The following is a 21,922-nucleotide window of genomic DNA, read 5'->3' on the forward strand; positions in this document are numbered from 1 at the left end:
GCTGTGAGCTGCCCAGTGACGCGGGCCTACCAGGCGAGCTGAACCATGCATAAGAGCACCAGCTGTTCCGGACGACTGTGTGATCACGCTCTCCGTAGACCTTTTAAACAGGTTAACATTCACAAGGTCGCTGGGCTAGACAGATTACCAGGACACATACTCAAAGCATGCGCTGACCAGCTAGCAAGTGTCTTCACTCACATTTTCAACCTCTCCCTGACCCAGTCTGTAATACCCACGTTTCAAGCAGAACACCATAGTCCCCGTGCCCCAGAATGCCAAGGTAACCTGTCTAAATGATTATCGCCCCGTAGCACTTACATCTGTAGCCATGAAATGCTTTGAAAGGCTGGTCATGGCTCACAACACCATCATCCCAGATACTCTGGACCCACTCCAATTCGCATATCACCCCAACAGATCCACAGAATACAATCTCTATTGCACTCCACACTGGGTGTGTGGAGTGTGTGTTCATAGATAAAACAAAGAAGGCCTTAAAATGTCCAAAAATCTCCTTGGCCAAATGTAAACAGTCCCACACAAAATCAATACAGTTCAAACAACAATAAACAATAACTCTCACTCAAATTCCCTTAACTAAAATGTCCCATCAGATACAGCTGGCAGGGGACTAATAATCTAAAGACAGTTAACATCAAAGGGAGCACATTGGGGGAAAAAAGAGTGTCTGCTGCAGTGTAAAGCACTGGAGCGATAGAGGGGAAATGACAGTAAGAGAGACAGAGGGGGTCTTAGCTGTTGACTTCAGGCTTGCAGTTGCACTGTCTGTCCGTCTGATGGTTTGTTGGTTTGTATGTCAAAGCTTCGCAACAATGTTGCTACTAATCCATGCGATCAATGACCGGTGCAGTCCAAAAAGATACAACCACGATCTAGAGCGGTAACACCGGCGATTGAGTTAAACACTTTACAAACTAAGCACGCTGAAAATTAACAAGACTTCTGCAGTGTTGCGCACACTATCAAACTGCCGCGCCAACCGAGAGCTCTTACACAGAGCCGGAAGAGCTATCTTTATTTTCTCCTTCCTGACTGCTGATGCGCTCTGAAAGTGTCAGGGCACGGTGAAGGCTCTGTGCAGGATTTTGCCACACACCTAGGTGACTACAACTCAGCGTTCAACACCATAATGCCCTCCAAGCGCATTACTAAACTACGGACTCTGGGATTAAACACCTCCCTCTGCAATTAGATACTGGACTTTCTGACAGGTGAGGGTATGCAACAACACGGGGGGCCCTCAGGGGTGCATGCTTAGCCCTCTCCTGTACTCCCAGTTCACTCACCCACCCACACAACTCCAACACCATCATTAAGTTTGTTGACGACACGACGATGATTACCGACGACGATGAGACAGCCTACAGGGAGGAGGTCAGCAACCTGGCTGTGTGGTGCCAAAAGGAGCTGATCGTGGACTACAGGAAATGGAGGGCCGAGCACACCCCGATTCACATCGACAGGGCTGTAGTGGAAACGGTCAAAAGCTTCCTCGGTGTCCACATCAATAAGTACCTATCATGGTCCAAACACACCAACACAGTCGTGAAGAGGGCACGACAACGGCTCCTGAATAGCTTCTACCCCAAAGCCATAAGACTGCTGAACAGTTAATCAAATGGCTACCCGGACTTTCTGCTTTTCACCCCTACCTACATGTACATAGTGTTCAATCACTCACCTAATCAAACCTAAATATTACCTCAATCAATCACCCCAACTACCTTGTACACCTACCTGTACATTGACTTGTATACTCCTTGTATATAGCCTTGTTATTGTTATTTTGTGTTATTTTATTGTGTTACTTTTTTCTTGTTTGTTAATTTTCTTACTTTGTTGGGAAAGGGCTCGTATGTAAGCATGTCACAGTAAAGTCTACACTTGTTGTATTCTGCACGTGACAAATTAAAAAAAATTGACACACACCACAGTGTCTGTTTTCAAATTTTTTAACTAGCCCTGATAACACAAGCACTGACTATTTCCCACACACTTTCTCCCATCCAGAAAAGAGCTGATTGCACATGTTTTAACTACGGCTGTAAACATAGGATCAGAAAAACACACACCGTACAAAAGGATTTAGCTGTATGACAAGAGTACATGTCGTATCTGGCATATTGGTGTTATACGTGAACACGAAGCCAATCCAGTTGTCGGACAATCGGTGGGACACACACGCCAGCCCCACTCCTCGTCTCCTTTACCCTTTTCAGATTCCAAACATACCGGTCCTGAATCTTTCTACATGTTTCTATGACATCAGTAAATGTTGTTACACAGTATCTCCCGCCAGCTGTTGTCTTTTGCGTACTTGTCTGAATACAACCGCATTGAAGGGTTGTAAAGGTTCTTGGATTGTCTCATAAGCTCACACAGACGCTCGTCAAAACTGGACAGAGTCAGACATAATTGCGCATAGCAAATCTCGAAATAAAAGCACAAAAAAGGAAGCTTGCAAGTAGTAGAAGTGAAGTAGCAGAATGTCCATCTTTCGTGTTTATATCACAAGAGATTCCGGAAAATATGTGATGTAGACACAGGGGCGGGACTCAATCAATACTTACCCCTCAGTCTTCACATGGAATGATACTTTGGGTCTCAATTTCCAGGTCGAAAAAAACTGTCGAACGACGGAGCATATTACAAGGAGCCGTGTGATGAAAAACGTTGGCCCTGTTTGCGTACTTTGTGTAGACCCTTTTAGAGAGTTCCTCGATGAGCTTGACACCTTGATAAGCTCATTTCCTGATGGCTCACCGCTCTTCGTACTTCACGACTTCAACGTCCCGACGTCTTTCGATACATTTCCTCACCTTGCCTTTTTTGACACCACTCTTTCCCAGTCTCTCCCCCCACCCCCACTCACAAGGCAGGCAATATGCTTGACTTAATCTTTACTAGAGGCCCACTAATCTCACCGCAACCCCCTCCATGTCTCTGATCACTACTTTGTTTCCTTTTCTGTCTCCCTCTCCTCCAACCCTAGCCACTCAGCCCCTACCCAGATGGTCATGCGCGGTCAAAATCTTTGCTCTTGATCTTATTGACCCTAACCAGTCAGGTTTCAACTGAGACTGTTCTTCTCTGTGTCACAGAGGCTCTCCGCACTATCAAAGCTGACTCTCTCTCTGGTCTCATCCTCCTAGATCTATCCGCTGCCTTCGACACCATGAACCATCAGATCCTCCTCTCCACCCTCTAAGGGCTGGGGGTCTCAGGCTCTGCACACTTGGATTGCATCCTATCTGACAGGCCGCTCCTACCAGGTGACATGGAGAGGATATGTGTCTGCACCACGTACTCTGGTGTCCCCCAGGGCTCAGTTCTAGGCCCTCTTCTCTTCTCTCTATACACCAAGTCACTCGGCTTCGTCATATCCTATCATTTCTATGCGGATGACACTCAACTACTTTTCTCCTCCCCCCCTTCTGACACCTAGGTGGCGACACACATCTCTGCATGCCTGGCAGATACTGTATCTCCGCTTGGATGTTGGCCCACCACCTCAAGCTCAACCTTGAAAAGACCGAGCTTCTCCTCCTCCCAGGCCTTCCCACTCCAAAACCTTACCATCACGGTTGACAACTCTACGGTGTCCCCCTACCATATTGCAAAGAACCTTGGCATGACCCTGGACAACACCATGTCACTCTCTGCAAACATCAAAGCATTGACTCGCTCGTGCAGGTTCATGCTCTACAACATCTGTAGAGTATGACCCTACCTCACACAGGAAGTGGCGCAGGTCTTAATCCATGCACTTGTCATCTACCATCTGGACTCCTGGAACTCGCTGTTGGCTGGGCTTCCCGCTTGTGCCATCAAACCTCTGCAACTTATCCAGAATGCTGCAGCCCGCCTGGTGTTCAATTTTCCCAAGTTCTCCCATGTCACCAGCTTCCCCCACACACTCCACTGGCTTCCAGTCGAAGCTTGCATCCACTACAAGACAATGGTACTTGCCTACGGAGCAGCAAGAGGATCTGCCCCTCCCTACCTTCAGGCTATGCTCAAATCCTACACCCCAACCCGAGCACTCTGTTCTGCCATCTCTGGTCTCTTGGCCCTTCCCGCTCAGCCCAGTCCAAGCTCTTCTCTGTCCTGGCACCCCAGTGGTGGAACACTATAGTATACTAGAGTTATGTCTGCAAAAACACTACAGTGAATATTATAGTATATAAATATAGTAATACTACAGTATTTAGACCACAGTATGCTATAATATTTTATATGTGGGTTAGCTGTAAATGTGTAACATGTTTGAACAAACGTCTAAATGCATTCTATCCACTTATGGTTGTATTGTGTTTTTAAATAGTCAAATAAAATCAATCAAGGGATACTACGGTGTGGAGTAGTATTCTACAGTATACTACAAAATTCTATAGAAAGCACTACATGATCGAGGGGGAACCTCAAAGGAAATCCCTGGCCTGTGCTCCCCAAGGACAGCACGTTCAAATCAAAACAGCATCGACAAAGCTAGCAGCTAGCAGTCCAATCGAGCAAACAAATCTAAAAGTAAGCACTACATAATCGAGGGATACTTCAGTATAGAATTATCCAGTATACTACAAAATTCTATAGTAAGCATGACTACACTATTGAGGGATACGACAGTGTATAGTATTGAATTCTCCAATATACTATGTTAGGTTCTAAATAAAGAGTAAAAACACACGGACGATTAGTAAAGCTCAAACCAAGTTTATTCACCCACTTGGTCAGACAGCTGAACAGACAAAGACATTCACAAAGCATTGGTATTTAAGCCTTCCTCCTATACTGAGTTTCCACCTTAAACATCTGGATAGCCAATACACCTCTGTTGCTAGACAGAACTTTAGTGATATTTGTTCTTCCTCACTTCATCTGACCTGACCTCAGCCCAAATTCCTCACTCCTCCCCAACACATGGCTGTCCTGTAGACTTGTACCAGACTGTGGCCCTTCTCCTTCCCATAGGATCCCCGATATCTAATAATTCCCCTTTCTCCCCCATTGACATGAATAAGGATATTTCATATTTTCAAGTTTAGAAGTCAGAACCCATCAACTACAAACTTCTAAAGTAAACAGTGCACTACTCGACCGAGGGATATTACACTGTGTAGTATAGACTTCTCCAGTATACTAAAACATTTGAAAGTACTACACATGATCAACGGATAGTACAGTGTGTAGTATTATAGTATTCTACAGTGTACTACAGCATTCTATAGTAAGTCCTATAGTATTCTATAATAATCTGTAGTATTTTTGTGTGGGAACATTATTTTTTTCTACAAAAAGTAGAAATGCTAACTTTTCACATGTGTAGACACTGGTCATGTGCTGGAGATAATGAAAATGAGCTTGAAAAGTGGTGGAGTTGCCCTTTTAATAATAGCTGATAAAATCTGTGTTCCAGTTGTTAACTGGACTGACAGTGCAATGGCTTGTGTGAGCACCTGTATATTTACCATGACTACTACTACTGCCAATGTGTATATTGGAAGGTACAATAATGATTTTACACATTATTCATGGTTTAAATGAAGAAATCTCAGAATATCTGTAAATAATGAAGTGTGAGAAAGTCAATGTTGGAAACCAAGGTAACAGGGTCTGGACAACAATAGATGTAATTTTGACAACTTGATTGACAGGCCCTCAAATCACCTACCTCCCATGTCAGCACTGACAAAAAGAGCTCCTTGAAACCTGGCACCATCCCTACAGTGACGCATGGTGGTGGCAGCATCATGCTGTGGGGATGTTTTTCAGCAGCAGGGACTGGGAGACTAGTCAGGATCGAGGGAAAGATGAACGGAGCAAAGTACAGAGAGATCCTTGATGAAAACCTGCTCCAGGGCGCTCAGGACCTCAGACTGGGGGCGAAGGTTCACCTTCCAACAGGACAACAACCTTAAGCACACAGCCAAGACAACCAGATAACTAGGCCAAAGAACCCTAGACAACAATATTGGCAGGCTAGTTAATCGGTTTCGTAATGCAATGGATAACTGTACTTGTTACCATACAACTACCATGTTATAACCACTATTTTAAGCTGTAAAGCACTACCATTATGATTGTAGTTAATAAAATGAAATCCTGTTTCAGTGTACAGAAATATATAGAGACAACTTGCTAACATGTGGACTACCACATTGGCTATTAACCACCATCTCTTTTTTTTCAATTTAAAGTTTTATAAAGTATTTTTTTCAGTCAACCAACAAAACACATTCACAGATGTGACGGACTTTTAAAAAATTAAAGTAAAAATAACTAACAATAATAATAAAAAGAGAATATTTATTTAAAAAAAATATATATATAAAAACTTGCAGCAGCACTATCAAGGTTCTTATGAGCTATTTCCAGCCTTAGCTGAGATGACGAGCAAATAATTAGTTTTTACAGCACCTTGCACAACGTGTATCTGCTCATTTCCCTAATCACCCCATTCACTCTGTCCAATTTGAAATATAGTTGAGTAGTGGAGACCAGAGTCTATCAAACCTGGGCTGTCTCTTGCGGAAGTCATAAGTGAGCTTTTCAAGAGGGAGAAAGTCAACAATCTGGTCAATCCACATTTTAAATGTAGAAGTATTAGAGGCTCACAATAGAAGAATACATTTCTTAGCAAAGTATGTAATAGTAAAAAACAAATTTTCTCTGTCAGGATCAAGAACAAAGTCCTGCTGGGCATTAAGAAGATACACGGGGTCATATCAAACTGTACATCTAGTATTTTCTGTGCAGCAGTATGTATAGATTGCCAAAATCTGTCAATCTCTCCACAGCTCCAAAATACATGCATATAGGTTCCACTTTCAGAGGTACATCTTTTACAGTTAGGAGAAATGTCCGTTTTCATTCTATGGAGTCTCATTGGAGTGTAATAAAATTTGTTAAAAAAAGTGGAATTAGATTCTTTCATTTTTACATTAGTAGAGGAGCAGTATACCCTGTCGCAAACCTCCACCCATAACTCATCACTGATAGTCAGACCAAGGTCCTTTTCCAAGATTATTTTCAAAGGAGTAAAGGAAGAGCCTCCTTTCTCAGAAAGGAGTCTATAGATAGGAGATTTTGCCTTTGATGGATTGTGCTGTAGCAAGAAGGATTTCAACTTCATTCAGCTGAGCTCTAAACCTCCTCTTGGAAGTAAATGAGGAAATGACATGTCTAATTTGAAGATATATATATATAAAAAAAAAAAAAAAGGGATCTTGGCACATTGAATTCACTGCAGAGCTATTGAAAGGATTTCAGTGTAGTGGTTTTCTGATGAAATAAGTCTGAAAAGGTCCTGATTCCTAGAGTATGCCAAAGATTAAAGTTGGCATCACTCAGGGCTTTTGGCAAGTCTGGGTTGCATACTATAGGCGAGTGAGAACATATTTGGAAGGAAATGCCCAGGTACTTCTTACAGTCCATCCACGCTAGTAGGGTGCTGTAAATCACAAAGGTTTTGGCAATTTTGCCCACTTCACTAAAGTTATTAATGAATATAATTGAGCTTAGGGGCAATGTACCACAGGATTGGGCTTCTATCTGAATCCATGTTGACTCTTGTCTGTTTGTGATCCATGTTAGCATGTTGCGGATTTGGGCAGACCAGTAGTACAATTGAAGGTAAACCACCATCTCTAAACGTCACCTGTTTCACTTTCAGTTTGTTTTGAGATTAAAACTTCCTTAAGACATGTTTTCACCTGAGAATTAAGCAAAAATATCCAACTTCGTTCTAATAGACTGTAACCATACAAGTACACACAAAATGGAAAAACTAAGGCTGTTTAAAACTATGCTGTGGAAGAGGGAAAGAGCTATTTTCTTGGAAGTGCTGTGATGATAGGTCATGCACAGAAGTTTGACCCTGACCTCTAGTTTCTAAAAGTGTCTGTGTGTGTGTGTGTGTCAATTAAAATGAGCATGAGAGCGAGAGCAAAAGGTTTGAAAAGTGTGGTTGTGAGCTGACAGGTACACATTGTTCCTGGAAAGCTGTATCGGGATGACTAATGCCACTCTAACCACAATGCCTCAGCTCTCTTCAGTCGTATTTTCACTGTGACGCGACTGTCTGACTGTGAGAAAAAAAGTTCTCTGTTGTTCCATTAGCTAACTTACTACCCTCTTCTGAGAACACTTGACTCTTCAAATACGTTGGCCACATGAGCGGAATTCATGCATAAGCTTTTGACCTTTCAAAACATTGAAAACACTTGCACAAGTATATATATATATATTTTTTTTTTACCACAAGTGAGGCACTCTAGAATAGTAAAACAACCTAGGAAATATTCTGAGATGACTAGTCATGCGCCAAGAGAGATTTAATATATTTTGTACTAATGAGTAATATGCAGATGTTTAATTTTTTGAATGAAATATGACCCTAATTTCTAAGACACAATAAAATGGTACTTCAGCACGTTATTATTTTATTGGCCAAAGCACAACACAAAATGGGGAAATGTAACAACACTAGTAAGTAGGGGGACAGAAAATCACCAAAGCAGTATAGATGGCTTTGAAAGAGATCATTGACAGTCCAAGGTCTCTCACTGCTAGCTGGGTTAGTGAGGGAACTTTCCTGAAATATTTTTTTTAAATAAAAAAATGAAATATATTTATTACATAAAGTATTCAGACCCTTTACTCAGTACTTTGTTGAAGTACCTTTGGCAGCGATTACAGCCTCGAGTCTTCTTGGGCATGATGCTACAATCTTGGCACATCTGTATTTGGGGAGTTTCTCCCATTCTTCTCTGCAGATCCTCTCAAGCTCTGTCAGGTTGGATGGGGAGCGTCGCTGCGCAGCTATTTTCAGGTCTCTCCAGAGATGTTCGATCGGGTTCAAGTCCGAGCTCTGTCTGGGCTATTCAAGGACATTCAGAGACTTGTCCCAAAGCCACTTCTGCGTTGTCTTGGCTGTGTGCTTAAGGTCATTGTCCTGTTGGAAGGTGAACCTTCGCCCCCAGTCTGAGGTCCTGAGCGCTCTGGACCAGGTTTTCATCAAGGATCTCGCTGTATTTTGCTCCGTTCATCTTTCCCTCGATCCTGACTAGTCTTCCTGTCCCTGCCGCTAAAAAACACCCCCACAGGATGATGCTGCCACCACGCTTCACTGTAGGGATGATGCCAGGTTTCCTCCAGACGTGACGCTTGGCATTCAGGCCAAAGTGTTCAATCTTGGTTTCATTAGACCAGAGAATCTTGTTTATCAGTGTTCTTTAGGTGCCTTTTGGCAACCTCCAAGCAGGCTGTCATGTGCCTTTTACTGAGGAGTGGCTTCTGTCTGGCCACTCTACAATAGAGGCCTGATTGGTGGAGTGCTGTAGAGAGGGTTTTCCTTCTCGAAGACTCTCCCATTTCCACAGAGGTACTCTGGAGCTCTGTCAGAGTGACCATTGGGTTCTTGGTCACCTCCCTGACCGAGGCCCTTCTCCCCCGATTGCTCAGTTTGGCTGGGCGGCCAGCTCTAGGAAGAGTCTTGGTCAGGGAGGTGACAATTCCTTCGACCTCATGGTTTGTTTTTTTCTCTGACATGCACTGTCAACTGTGGGACCTTATAAAGACAGGTGTGTGTCTTTCCAAATCATGTCCAATCAATTAAATTTACCACAGGTAGACTCCAATCAAGTAGTAGAAACATCTCAAGGATGATCAATGCAAACAGGATGCACCTGAACTCAATTGAGTCTCATAGCAAAAGGTCTGAATATTTATGTAATTAAGGTATTTATGTTTTACATGTTTTATTTTTAATACATTTGCAAACATTTCTAAAAACCTGTTTCACTTTGTCATGATGGGGTAGATTGATGAGGGAAAAAAGTATTTAATCCAATTTAGACTAAGGCTGTAACGTAACAAAAAAAGTAAAGGGGTCTGAATACCTTATATGCACTTGCAACCTAGCAATTCCGCAGTAAATATCTAGTGCTGCATGCTGAGTTCCATAAATGCTAGCCTGCACAACTGAACAAAAATATAAACGCAACATGAAACAATTTCCAGGATTTGACTGAGTTACAGTTCATAAGGAAATCTAAAAATTTAAATAAATGAATTACGCCCTAACCTATGAATTTCACATGACCGCGAATACAGATATGAATCGGTTGGTCACAGATACCTTAAAAAAAAAATGGGCCTCACAATGGTCCTCAGGATCTCGTCACGGTATCTCTGAGCATTCAAATTGCCATCGATAAAATGCAATTGTGTTCGTTGTCCGTAGCTTATGCCTGCTTGCCCATATCATAACCCCACCGCCACCATGGGGCACTCTCTTCACAACGTTGACATCAGAAAACCACTCGTCCACACAACGCCATACACATGGTCTCCGTTTGTGAGGCCGGTTGGACGTATTGTCAAATTCTCGAAAATGACGTTGGAGGCAGCTTATATTAGAGAAATTAACATTACATTCTCTGCCAACAGCTCTGTTGGACATTCCTGCAGTCAGCATGCGAACTGCACGTTCCCTCAATTCTGCACGTTCCCTCAATCTGTGGCATTGTGTTGTGTGACAAAACGGCACATTTTAGAGTGGCATTTTATTGTCCCCAGCACAAGGTGCACATGTGTAATGATCATGCTGTTTAAACAACTTATTGATATGCCACACCTGTCAGGTGGATGGATATTGTGGCAATTTAGAAATGCTCACTAACAGGAATGTAAACAAATTTGTGCACAACATTTGTGCGTATGGAACATTTCAGGGATCTTTATTTCAGCTCATGAAATGTGGGACCAACACTTTACATGTCACGTTTATATTTTTTTCCAGTGTAGTTAGTTGGCTAGCTAGCACAAAATGCCAAGTTCGTATTTCTTGATCCAACCAAAAAACAGAACAAACAACATGGCTTCAAAAACCATCAAGCGCTATGATGAACCTGGCTCTCATGAGGACTGCCACAGGAAAGGAAGACCCAGAGTTACCTCTGCTGTAGAGGATAAGTTCATTTGAGTTACCAGCCTCAAAAATTGCAGCACAAATAAATGCTTCACAGAGTTCAAGTAACAGACACATCTCAACATCAACTGTTCAGTGGAGACTGTCTGAATCAGGCCTTCATGGTCGAATTGCTGCAAAGAAACCACACATAAAGGACACCAATAATAAGAAAAGACTTGCTTAGGCCAAGAAACACGAGCAATGGACATTAGACTGGTGGAAATCTGTCCTTTGGTCTGATGAGTCCAAATTTGACATTTTTGGTTCCAACCTCTGTGTCTTTGTGAGACGCAGAGTAGGTGAACGGAGGATCTCCACATGTGTGGTTCCCACTGTGAAGCATGGAGTAGGAGGTGTAATGGTGTGGGGGTGCTTTGCTGGTGACACTGTCTTTGATTTATTTAACTAGCATGGCTACCACAACATTCTGCAGCGATAGGCCATCCCATCTGGCTTACGCTTAGTGGGTCTATCATTTGTTTTTCAACAGGACAATGACCCAACACACCTCCATGCTGTGTAAAGGCTATTTTACCAAGAAGGAGAGTGATGGAGTGCTGCATCCGATGACCTGGCCTCCACAATCCCCCGACCTCAACCAAATTGAGATGGTTTGGGATGAGTCGGACCGCAGAGTGAAGGAAAAACAGCCAACAAGTGCTCGGCATATGTGGTAACTCCTTCAAGATTGTTGGAAAAGCATTCCAGGTGAAGCTGGTTGAGAGAATGCCATGAGTGTACAAAGCTGTCATCATGGAAAGGGTGGCTACTTTGAAGAATCTAAAATATATTTAGATTTGTTTAACACTTTTTTGGTTACTACATGATTCCTTATGTGTTATTTCATAGTTTTGATGTCTTCAGTATTATTCTACAATGTAGAACATTTAAAAAATAAAAACCCTTGAATGAGTAGGTGTCCAAACTTTTGACTGGTACTGTACTTACTGTTACCAGATCCACTAAACAAAATCATCAGACAACAATTATCCGTTTGCTCTGGTGGTGTTAGCTACATTTGGCGAGCACAGCAAATAACCACAGAGCTACTGTGAAGGTAGAGAAAGATCAATTGACCTTGTTAGCCAGCTAGATAGATGAATCTCTCACAACAGCCAACAATATAACTAAACTAAATGTAGCTAACATATGAGTCCAATGTTTGACGGCCACATTGTTCATATCAAAAGTTAGTGGGGTAATTTCTGCCGCTAGCTATCAATCCCTTATTAGCTATCAATCCCTCTCTCCCCCCTCACTAATCTCTCCTAGCTCTTCATCTGCTTTCTCCAAAACGCAAGTATATTTTACCAGGTGTATTGCCAACTTAGTTTCAAACAAGAAACATACTGTAGTATTAATGAACTAGCTATTGTCATGTATTTCCAACCTCACGTTACAAGAACTAGCTAGAAGTTTGTTTCCATGTAGTAAAACTAGACTATAATACAAAAATGCTAGCGCTGACACCTTGGGGTGATAATGTTGAACTGCATATAATTACACTAGGATGACACAGAAAATGAAGCAAACGAATTGCAACTTAATTTCAAGCAACATACATTTTGAAATTAAATCAAATGAATCTTAAAATATTCCTTTCTGCACACCCTCCTGATAGTGATATTTGGTAATAATCTCTCTCCTGTGCATGTCATCCTTAAGGTCTACCTTCATTAGTAGGGCTTGCACTAATCCATTTCATGACGGTGTGTACAGTAGCTGTAAAAGTCAAATTTGGTATCCTTCAAAATGGTAAACTTCATTAATTGTCTAATGAAAAAAAAGTGTCAGCTTTTGGTTTTCTTTCAAATTATTAGAAAAAGTATTCCCACTCACAAATTCAGATCGGGGAGTGCTTTTCCTATTTCAAATAGTATAATTTCAAATGGAGAAAACATCTGAACAGATTGTAAACAATGTGTGAGGATTTGCTGATCCTGTTTCAGTATAGAAATGACAAGCCACATGTACAAGTGCACTGGACATGCCCAAGAGGCCAATACTAATCCCAACATATGTCTGTATTGGGAATGCATGCCATAAATAAATCTCATATCCATTGTAAACAATGGAACCAAAAGAGTACAGCATGGATAGTGGAGGCAAGAGAAAAATACCCTGGAGTGACCACAGTGAAGGGTCCCTTTTACATGGGCTGCAAAGTAGCCATGTAATGTGTGAGTTCCATACCTGTATGGCTGACCGGGACGGGACGCAAATCCAAATCAAATGCCACTTGAAGCATGCCAACCACTGGAGGACAGTGAGTGTTGCAAAATTAAGCTGAGATGCTCATGGTATTAAAATATAGATACATTTATGATAGACAGGAGACACTACTTAAAGTCTCAGAGGGGACGACGTCACATAGTTAAATTAAAAAATGACACCACAGTGGCTACTAGAATTCACCTCTGCTACAGTCACACCCCTTTCACTTCCTCCTATGGCTACGACAGTATAAATCAGCCGCCGACTGTATGATCAGAGTCAATGTAGCAGAATGAAATACCCACAAAATGTATTCTGTGGTTGCTAGATTGACTCAGTTCACACAGTCTGCTCTGCTGGCTGCTGTGGTTGATGCGGAGAAGGAGGTGGTCAGTGAGTGTAGCAGAGGGGCGAGTTTGTAGCACGTGAGCTAGTTGACAGGTGAGTGCTAGACTCTTCCTCAATGAATCCTTCCTCGATTCCTCGCATCACCTCCTTCTCAAAACCCATTGGAGATGGTCAGTGGGAAGGAACCTTGTATCTTCTCCTCCAACACAGTTGTGATACAATACAGGTGAGGAGATAGGATGTGAGTAATCAAGGAAAGAGAAAGTGAGACAAAGCCCAAGTAGCCATCGTGTGATGTCACTCACCCTGAGATAAAGTATTGTTATCCTAGCCCAACCAAGATCGTGGTTTTGGTAAGATAATGGACGCTCCTTTGTGGGTATGAAGTGCTGTTGTGGAAAGGGGTTGCATCCTAGGTCAGCCATACAGGGATTGTTACACCCACACCAATGATCAAGGACACCAACTTCAGCTGCAAATCTGTGCAATATCAGACAAAACGAGATCATGACAACCAAATAAAACAGACAAACAGGGAATGTTCAATAAGCAGAAATACACTATAGTTAATTCAAAGAGGTAATATGCTCATGTAGGTAGAGGTAAAGTGACTATGCATAGATAATAGACAGAGTAGCAATTTGGTTAGCTGTTCAGGAGTCTTTTGGCTTGGGGCAGAAGCTGTTAAGCATTTTGGGCCTAGACTCCCGTTAGGAAGTCCAGGACTCAGTTGCAGAGGGAGGTGTTTAGTCCCAGGGTCCTTAGCTTAATGATGAACTTTGAGGGCACTATGGTGTTGAACGCTGAGCTGTAGTCAATGAATAGCATTCTCACATAGGTGTTCCTTTTGTCCAGGTGTGAAAGGGCAGTGTGGAGTGCAATAGATCTGTTGGGGTGGTATGCAAATTGGAATGGTGTTGATGTAAGCCATGACCAGCCTTTCAAAGAACTTCATAGCTACAGACGTGTCTTATACAAATAATAAGCAGAATGTCAGGGCTGGAACTGAAACCTGCAAACTCAGTACACTCCTAGATCTCTAGGAGCAAGGTTGGCCATGCATGTTCTAGGTCTATGCATTGTTACTTTTAACAGTATTTTTATAACAGTAAACCAATAGCATATACAACCCATTGGAGATATACGCTTCAGTCTCTCCAGGACTTGGGACTTTCTTGGGGACCCGTTACAGCCGCTACAGAACAGCTGTTGTTTACAAACGCACTGGAAGATCTTTAGGTTTCCAGGGTTCACTTCCGCTCCTCCTAAAAAAATATGTGAAAAAGAATTTGAATTTTAAGAACGACAATTAATAATACTGTTACGACCTGTTGCGGTCATTCCCTTGTGGGAATGCAGTGTCAATCCAAGATCATGCTGTTCAAAGTGGCTAGAGGACTCCTTAACCAGGGAAATAATTCAATGGAAAATATTAGCTTACAATATTTAATCGAGCTGCGTTTGCTTCGTCATTCCTCACACACATACTGATCATCATGACTTGCTTACAATTGACAATTTTGATATGCTCATTTCAGTTGTATTATTTGTCCTTCCTCTTTGAGATGGCGTCCAGACAGGCTACTTTAGGAAATGTTATATTAGGCCTATAATATAATGATAAAATAATGTAGCAAGGAAAGTTTGAAGGGGGAGATGGAGAGACAGCTATAGTACTACTAAAGAAGTTGGTTATGTCATTATTATCCTAGCATGTGCCTTATTCCAGAGGATGATTTGCATAGGATTCGTTTTTCCAAACCGCCCCCCCCCTTGTATATATATATATATATATATATATTTTCATTCAATTGAGTCTATGACGGAAGCCTGGTGTTTTTTTTTATTCTCGGCATTTAGATATTTCACGTCAAGACGATAAAAGGCTACACCGATCACTCGTGCTTGGCTGCCAAATGTATGGTGTCCCCATAGGCATAATACTTAAATTGAGTACATGTGATCATAATCATTATTTCAGCAATCAACGTCCCTCCTAGCAAGGTTATTATAATTTTGTGGTTTTATATTTGTTTTATTTATATTAGTTTCAATTAGTTTCCAGACATAATGTACTAGTTTGTTGTATAAGCATTTCTATTTCATGTTTTTATATGAATTAGTTTCAGTTTGTGTTATATAGTTTATTTTTTGGGGGATGCCACTTCTTGTAAATGGGGTGCAGTAATACATAAGGTGATTGGTCAGGTCATAGGTTTGGTTTAAATGATAAAGTAAAATTCAATGTGACTTGGATGACTTGGATTTAAAAGGAATAGTGCCGACACTGGTCTAAAAATATGGTGCAAGGAAACTCTTTGCCCATGTTCACACCAATCCAACTTGAACTTTTTGTAGTACATGTAAGAATAATTAAGTTAGCTACCTCCCGTTAGCTAGTGATAGTGATGCACAAGCTAGGCCTATTTGAAACATCGCCATCACCTGGCTGCATTTACCCGCCAGATTTCAACCCCCCAAAAAACCTGGAAACCCCCATTAGATTAAAACTGAACAGAATTCGTGATGTTTTTTTAGTTTAGTTAGTTTAGGAGGCAAAAATAATTTCAGTTGACTAAATAGTTTTAGCTTCAGTTTACTATAATAACCTTGCCTCCAAGCGAAAAGGTTCCCATCCTTCTGATGTGAGCTGCTGAACAGCGTACTTGCACTTGATATGCATTTATGGATGAGAAAGTGAACTTGCCATTTCAAAAAAGGAGCTAAGTGGGGAAATCGGGGATTCACTGCCTTGCGATCTGTTGCCTACGTCAACAGCCACTGTCAGCCAGGGTTTCATTAAATAGGCTTTTTATTGCACGTAATTAAACTGACGCATTTGGCGATGTTCAACTTCAATTAATTTGCACAAAACGTGCATCAGACCAAAATATTTTTGTTGGTCTATGGCTTGCATAACACAGATTGTGGTTGCCTAAATTCAGTAGTAGCACCTTGCTTTTGCTTGCTGGTTACGAAATAGACTACAGTTTTCACAATGAACGGGCGGGGAAGTTTGAATGGCGAGCGCTTCTCTGCTGTGATCACATTGGCTGGTGATAAAACAGTCAATAAACGAGAATCCTCTGTTCTTCCCGCACCCAATGTTTATGTTTACAATTAAATGTATTACGTCAGAATGGAAACATTCTAACATAGGGCAATCAAATGTATGAATTAAGTTATACAATTTTCCCACAAGTCTAATTTGCATAAAACATTGTGATTGGATGATAGCTGTGAGGTTTATCAATCAGGATCAAATCCTCTGATCTCTTCGAGCTCAATAATAGAATGTTCATATTTGAAGATTGATTTGCCAGAGACTGACTGGCCTTTCGGCAATCAAATTGATTTATAGAGCCTTTTCAGCAGATGTCACAAAGTGCTTATACTGAAACCCAGCCTAAAAGATCAAGCAATGCTGATGTAGAAGCACAGCGGCTAGGAAAAACTCCCTCGAAAGGCAGGAACCTAGGAAGAAACCTAGAGAGGAACCAGGCTCTGAGTGGTGGCCAGTCCTCTTCTGGCTGTGCCGGGTGGAGATTATAAGAGTACATGGCCATTAAGGCCAGATCGTTCTTCATGATCTTCAAACGTTCATAGATGACCTGCAGGGTCAAATAATAATCACAGTGGTTGTAGAGGGTGCAACAAGTCAGCACCTCAGGAATAAATGTCAGTTGGCTTTTCATAGTCGGGCATTCAGAGGTTGAGACAGCAGGTGCAGAAGAGGGAGGGAGAGGGTCAAAAACAGCCAGGAGTCAGCCAGGAGTCGTCATGCCAGGTAGTCCTGAGGCATGGTCCTAGGGCTCAGGTCCTCCGGGAGGGGAGAGAGAGAGATGGGAGAATTAGAGGGAGCATACTAAAGTTCACAGGACACCAGATAAGACAAGATAATTACACCAGATAGGACAGAATGACCCTAGCCACCGGCACATAGACTATTGCAGTATAGATACTGGAGAATGAGACGGGGGTGGTGGGGGACACTGTGGGCCCCGTCCGACGATTCCCCCGTACAGGGTCAACCAGGCAGGATATAACCACACGCACTTTGCCAAAGCACAGCCCCACACCACTAGAGGGATATCAACAGACCACCAACTTACTACCCTGAGCCAAGGCTGAGTATAGCTCACGAAGACCTCCCCCACTGCACGAGCCCGAGGGGGCGCAAAACCAGACAGGAAGACCACGTCAGTGACTCAACCCACTCATATCAAGTATAGCAAAAAAAAGCCTGGCACGACGTGACCCACCCCTCCTAGCGATGGTGTGGGAGAGAACTAGTGAGCCAGTGACTCAGCCCTTGTAATAGGGTTAGAGGCAGATAATGGCAGTGGAGAGAGGGTAGCCCGCCAGGCATAGACAGCCAGGGAGGTTTGTCACTCCAGTGCCTTGCCGTTCACCTTCGCACCCCTGGGCCAAACTACACTCAATCATAGGACCTATTGAAGAGATGAGTCTTCAGTTAAGACTTAAAAGTCGAGACAGGAGTGGAATGTAATAGGAACACCTTCCTAATATTGAGTTACATGCATCTTTTGTACTGTCAACAGTGAGCGTCTGAGTAAGGCTGCAGAGGTTGTGTTCCCAGTCTCACCACACGTAGATAGGCACACACCTCCTTCCTGGTGACAGGCTCTTTCCACACAACTCAACTCTGTCCCCCACAGTTAGTCAAATGTCACCATGCACACTGGGACGTCAGAGGGAAGATGCTAATTAAGCCGATTACGCCATTTTGTCTTAATGAAATGAGTCACATTCCAGAGCTGTCTGTATCTGTTTTCCACAACACAAAATGTGGTCTTCAACGAGGTGCGGAGGGCCACACTGAAAATTGGTTATATTTCCTTATGTCAATTTGCAAAAAATATTTACTAGCTGGACAGTCAAGAAACTGTATGAATATACAGTGCCTTCAGAAAGTATTCATACTCCTTGACTTATTCCACAGTTTGTTGTTACAGCCTTAATTAAAAATGTATAAAAATAAATATATTTTTTTAAGTCTCACCCAATCTATACAATACAGCATAATGACAAAACATGTTTTTAGACATTTTTGCAAATGTATAGAAAATGAAATACAGAAATCTGTTTTACATAAGTATTCACACCCATGAGTCAATACATGTCAGAATCACATTTGGCAGCGATACAGACGCGAGTCTTTCTGGGCAATTCTCTTAGCACTTTGCACACCGGAATTATACAATATTTGCACATTATTATTTTCAAAATTCTTCAAGAGCTGTCAAATTGGTTGTTGATCATTGCTAGACAATCATTTTCAAGTCTTGCTATAGATTTCCAAGCAAATTTAAGTCAAAACTGTAAATTGGCCACACTGGAACATTCAATGTCTTCTTGGTAAGCAACTAGTCTAGATTTGGCCTTGCGTTTAAGATTATTGTCCTGCTGAAAGGTGAATTCATCTCCCAGTATTTGGTGGAAAGCAGACCAGGTTTCCCTCTAGGATTTTGCCTGTGCTTAGCGCCGTTCCATGTCTTTTTTATCCTGAAACTCCCCAGTCCTTAACGATTGCATGTGTAACAGTATAACTTTAAACCGTCCCCTCGCCCCGACACGGGCGCGAACCAGGGACCCTCTGCACACATCAACAACAGTCACCCACGAAGCGTCGTTACCCATCGCTCCACAAAAGCCGCGGCCCTTGCAGAGCAAGGGGAAACCCTACTTCAGGTCTCAGAGCAAGTGACGTAACCGATTGAAATGCTATTAGCGCGTACCCGCTAACTAGCTAGCCATTTCACATCCGTTACACTCACCCCCCTTTCAACCTCCTCCTTTTCCGCAGCAACCAGTGATCCGGGTCAACAGCATCAATGTAACAGTATAACTTTAAACCGTCCCCTCGCCCCGACACGGGCGCGAACCAGGGACCCTCTGCACACATCAACAACGGTCGCCCACGAAGCGTCGTTACCCATCGCTCCACAAAAGCCGCGGCCCTTGCAGAGCAAGGGGAAACCCTACTTCAGGTCTCAGAGCAAGTGACGTACCCGCTAACTAGCTAGCCATTTCACATCCGTTACACATGCATACCCCTAACATGATGCAGCCACCACTATGCTTGACAATATGGAGAGTGGTACTTAGCAATGTGTTATACTGGATTTGCCCCAATCCTAACACTTTGTACTCAAGACAAAAAGTTAATTGCTTTGCCAATTTGTTTTCAGTATTACTTTAGTGCCCTGTTGCAAACAGGATGCATGTTTTGGAATATTCTTATTCTGTACAGGTTTCCTTCTTACTCTGTCAATTAGGTTTAGTCTTGTGGAGTAACTACAATGTTGTTGATCCATCCTCAGTTTTCTCCTATCACAGCCCTTTTTACTCATCTACCAATAGGTGCCCTTATTTGCGAGGCATTGGAAAACCTCCATGTTCTTTGTGGTTAAATCTGTGTTTGAAATTCACTGCTCGACTGAGGGTCCTCACAGATAATTATGTGTGTGCGGTACAGAAATGAGGTAGTCATTCAAAATCATGTTAAACACTATTATTGCACACAGATGCAACTTATCATGTGACTTGTTAAGCACATTTTACTTATGAACTTATTTAGACTTGCCATAACAAAATTCAAAAAACATAATTACACTGGCCTACACACAATATGGGGTATTGTGTTTAGGCTAGTGACAAAAGAAAATCTCAATTTAATCCATTTTTCATTCAGGCGTACAAGACAATTTGGAAAAAGTCAAGGGGTGTGAATACTTTCTGAAGGCACTGTAAGTCCATTATAATTTCTACACAGTTTCGATTTGGTTTTAGTAGTTTTAAAGTATATTGAGTTCGTCCCCCCCCTAAAAATTCACAGGCTGTATGTTTGACACCCCTGCTCTATAGCTTTTTAAGCAGTTGATGTTAGATTTCAATCAAAATAACTGAATTCATCTTGATTTAGCTTAATGATTCCCATCTTATCTATCCATGGTCAATGCCTAATCATCCTTACCTCTTGAATAAAAGTCTGAGGACAAAAATTGAAAAGTCAAGTAAAACAATTTAATAAACATCAGAAAACATACACTTAGAAGAATCAGATGAATCAACTTTCATTTTTGCATTTGTTACACATCTGGCCACGACAGACGCTGTCAATTTAGGTCTAAAGGGCCTGTGTTACTAACTGTGTTATTTATTGCACCTCTGAAAGTGCAATGACAAAGTTGTCCATTCACAAGGCCTGGCAAAATGAGCAGAACAGTGTTCATTTCGGCAACACTAAAGTAAGTTTCCCAGCCCCAGTGGTCTCTCAACGGAAAAATGTAATTGAAAGTGTTTTTTAATCTAGGAATGCGTTTAATCTAGGTCCGGGAAACCGGCTTCTTTAACAGGGTCCTTGCATTTTACATTGTCTAATCCACTGCATTACACTAACTAGCACAGTGTAATAAAAATGTGGATACAGCTCTGTTGAACCAAGCGATGCCTGAACTCAGGGCGCTCCAAATGAAGCAGTGACTAATTTGCTAATTCATTGAGCTCCCTCTCATTAAATGCCTCGCAATGTAACTGTCCAAAAAAACTCCCCACAACGTAGTCTGAAGTTTTTTGTAATTTGTAGCAGAACAGAGTTAGCCTTTAGCGGCTAGCTAACTGAGTTAGCCTTTAGCGGCTAGCTAACTGAGTTAGCCTTTAGCGGCTAGCTAACTGAGTTAGCCTTTAGCGGCTAGCTAACTGAGTTAGCCTTTAGCGGCTAGCTAACTGAGTTAGCCTTTAGCGGCTAGCTAACTGAGTTAGCCTTTAGCGGCTAGCTAACTGAGTTAGCCTTTAGCGGCTAGCTAACTCGCGCTCTTCTGAGGTCTCCATGCGAGATTCCTTCAGCGGTCTGCTGCGGGGCGAGGTGGCGGCATCGCCATCTCCCTTTTCCTGGTCGGGGGTGGATAGGTGCTCCAGCTCGTAGCGGCCGTTCAGGTCCCCTGGCCGGACATGGTCGGAGGTCTTCTTGTGCTCCCGGATCTGGGCCAGCTGGTGGCCGGCATACTCGGGCTTGGCGGTGAGGGGCCCCACCGGGACCTCCATGCCCAGGATATCGACCACCATGTAGGGCCGCAGCCAGCCCACCAGAGGGGTGCTGCCGGGGGTGTAGTGGGTCTGCCGGTGGTAAAACAGAAGTCCGTCCACCTGAGGACACACAGAATCCACTCAGTTTGGGCTTGTTACAGCTGCCTCATCATGCCCCCGGAGAGCTGTCTCACCTCTAACCTCAATGATGGTGGGCTGAGCAGCAAAACAGACTCTAGTCAATGAGGTTGAGAGAGGTTCTATTGGGAGCTATAAGTTGAGAGATGGCGCATTGAACCGGGAAACCCAGACTAG

At 42.6% G+C, this 21,922-nt stretch overlaps 1 protein-coding gene and 1 long non-coding RNA gene across 3 annotated transcripts in view; one reads left to right on the plus strand and one right to left on the minus strand.

Annotated features, from left to right (window-relative positions):
* The window catches only part of LOC139530396 (uncharacterized), a 91,210-nt gene that overhangs the window by 11,351 nt on the left and 57,937 nt on the right, over window positions 1-21,922 (plus strand). The gene's annotated exons all lie outside the window — the stretch shown is intronic.
* Window positions 20,584-21,922, minus strand: part of snupn (snurportin 1) — a 35,676-nt gene continuing 34,337 nt past the window's right edge. The window contains exon 9 of the mRNA XM_071326767.1: window positions 20,584-21,727. Within this exon, the coding sequence (XP_071182868.1) occupies window positions 21,374-21,727 (354 nt within the window). The 3' untranslated portion in view covers window positions 20,584-21,373. The remainder of the gene's footprint in view (window positions 21,728-21,922) is intronic.

Source organism: Salvelinus alpinus, chromosome 9, assembly GCF_045679555.1.
Source record: "Salvelinus alpinus chromosome 9, SLU_Salpinus.1, whole genome shotgun sequence".
Taxonomy (NCBI): domain Eukaryota; kingdom Metazoa; phylum Chordata; class Actinopteri; order Salmoniformes; family Salmonidae; genus Salvelinus; species Salvelinus alpinus.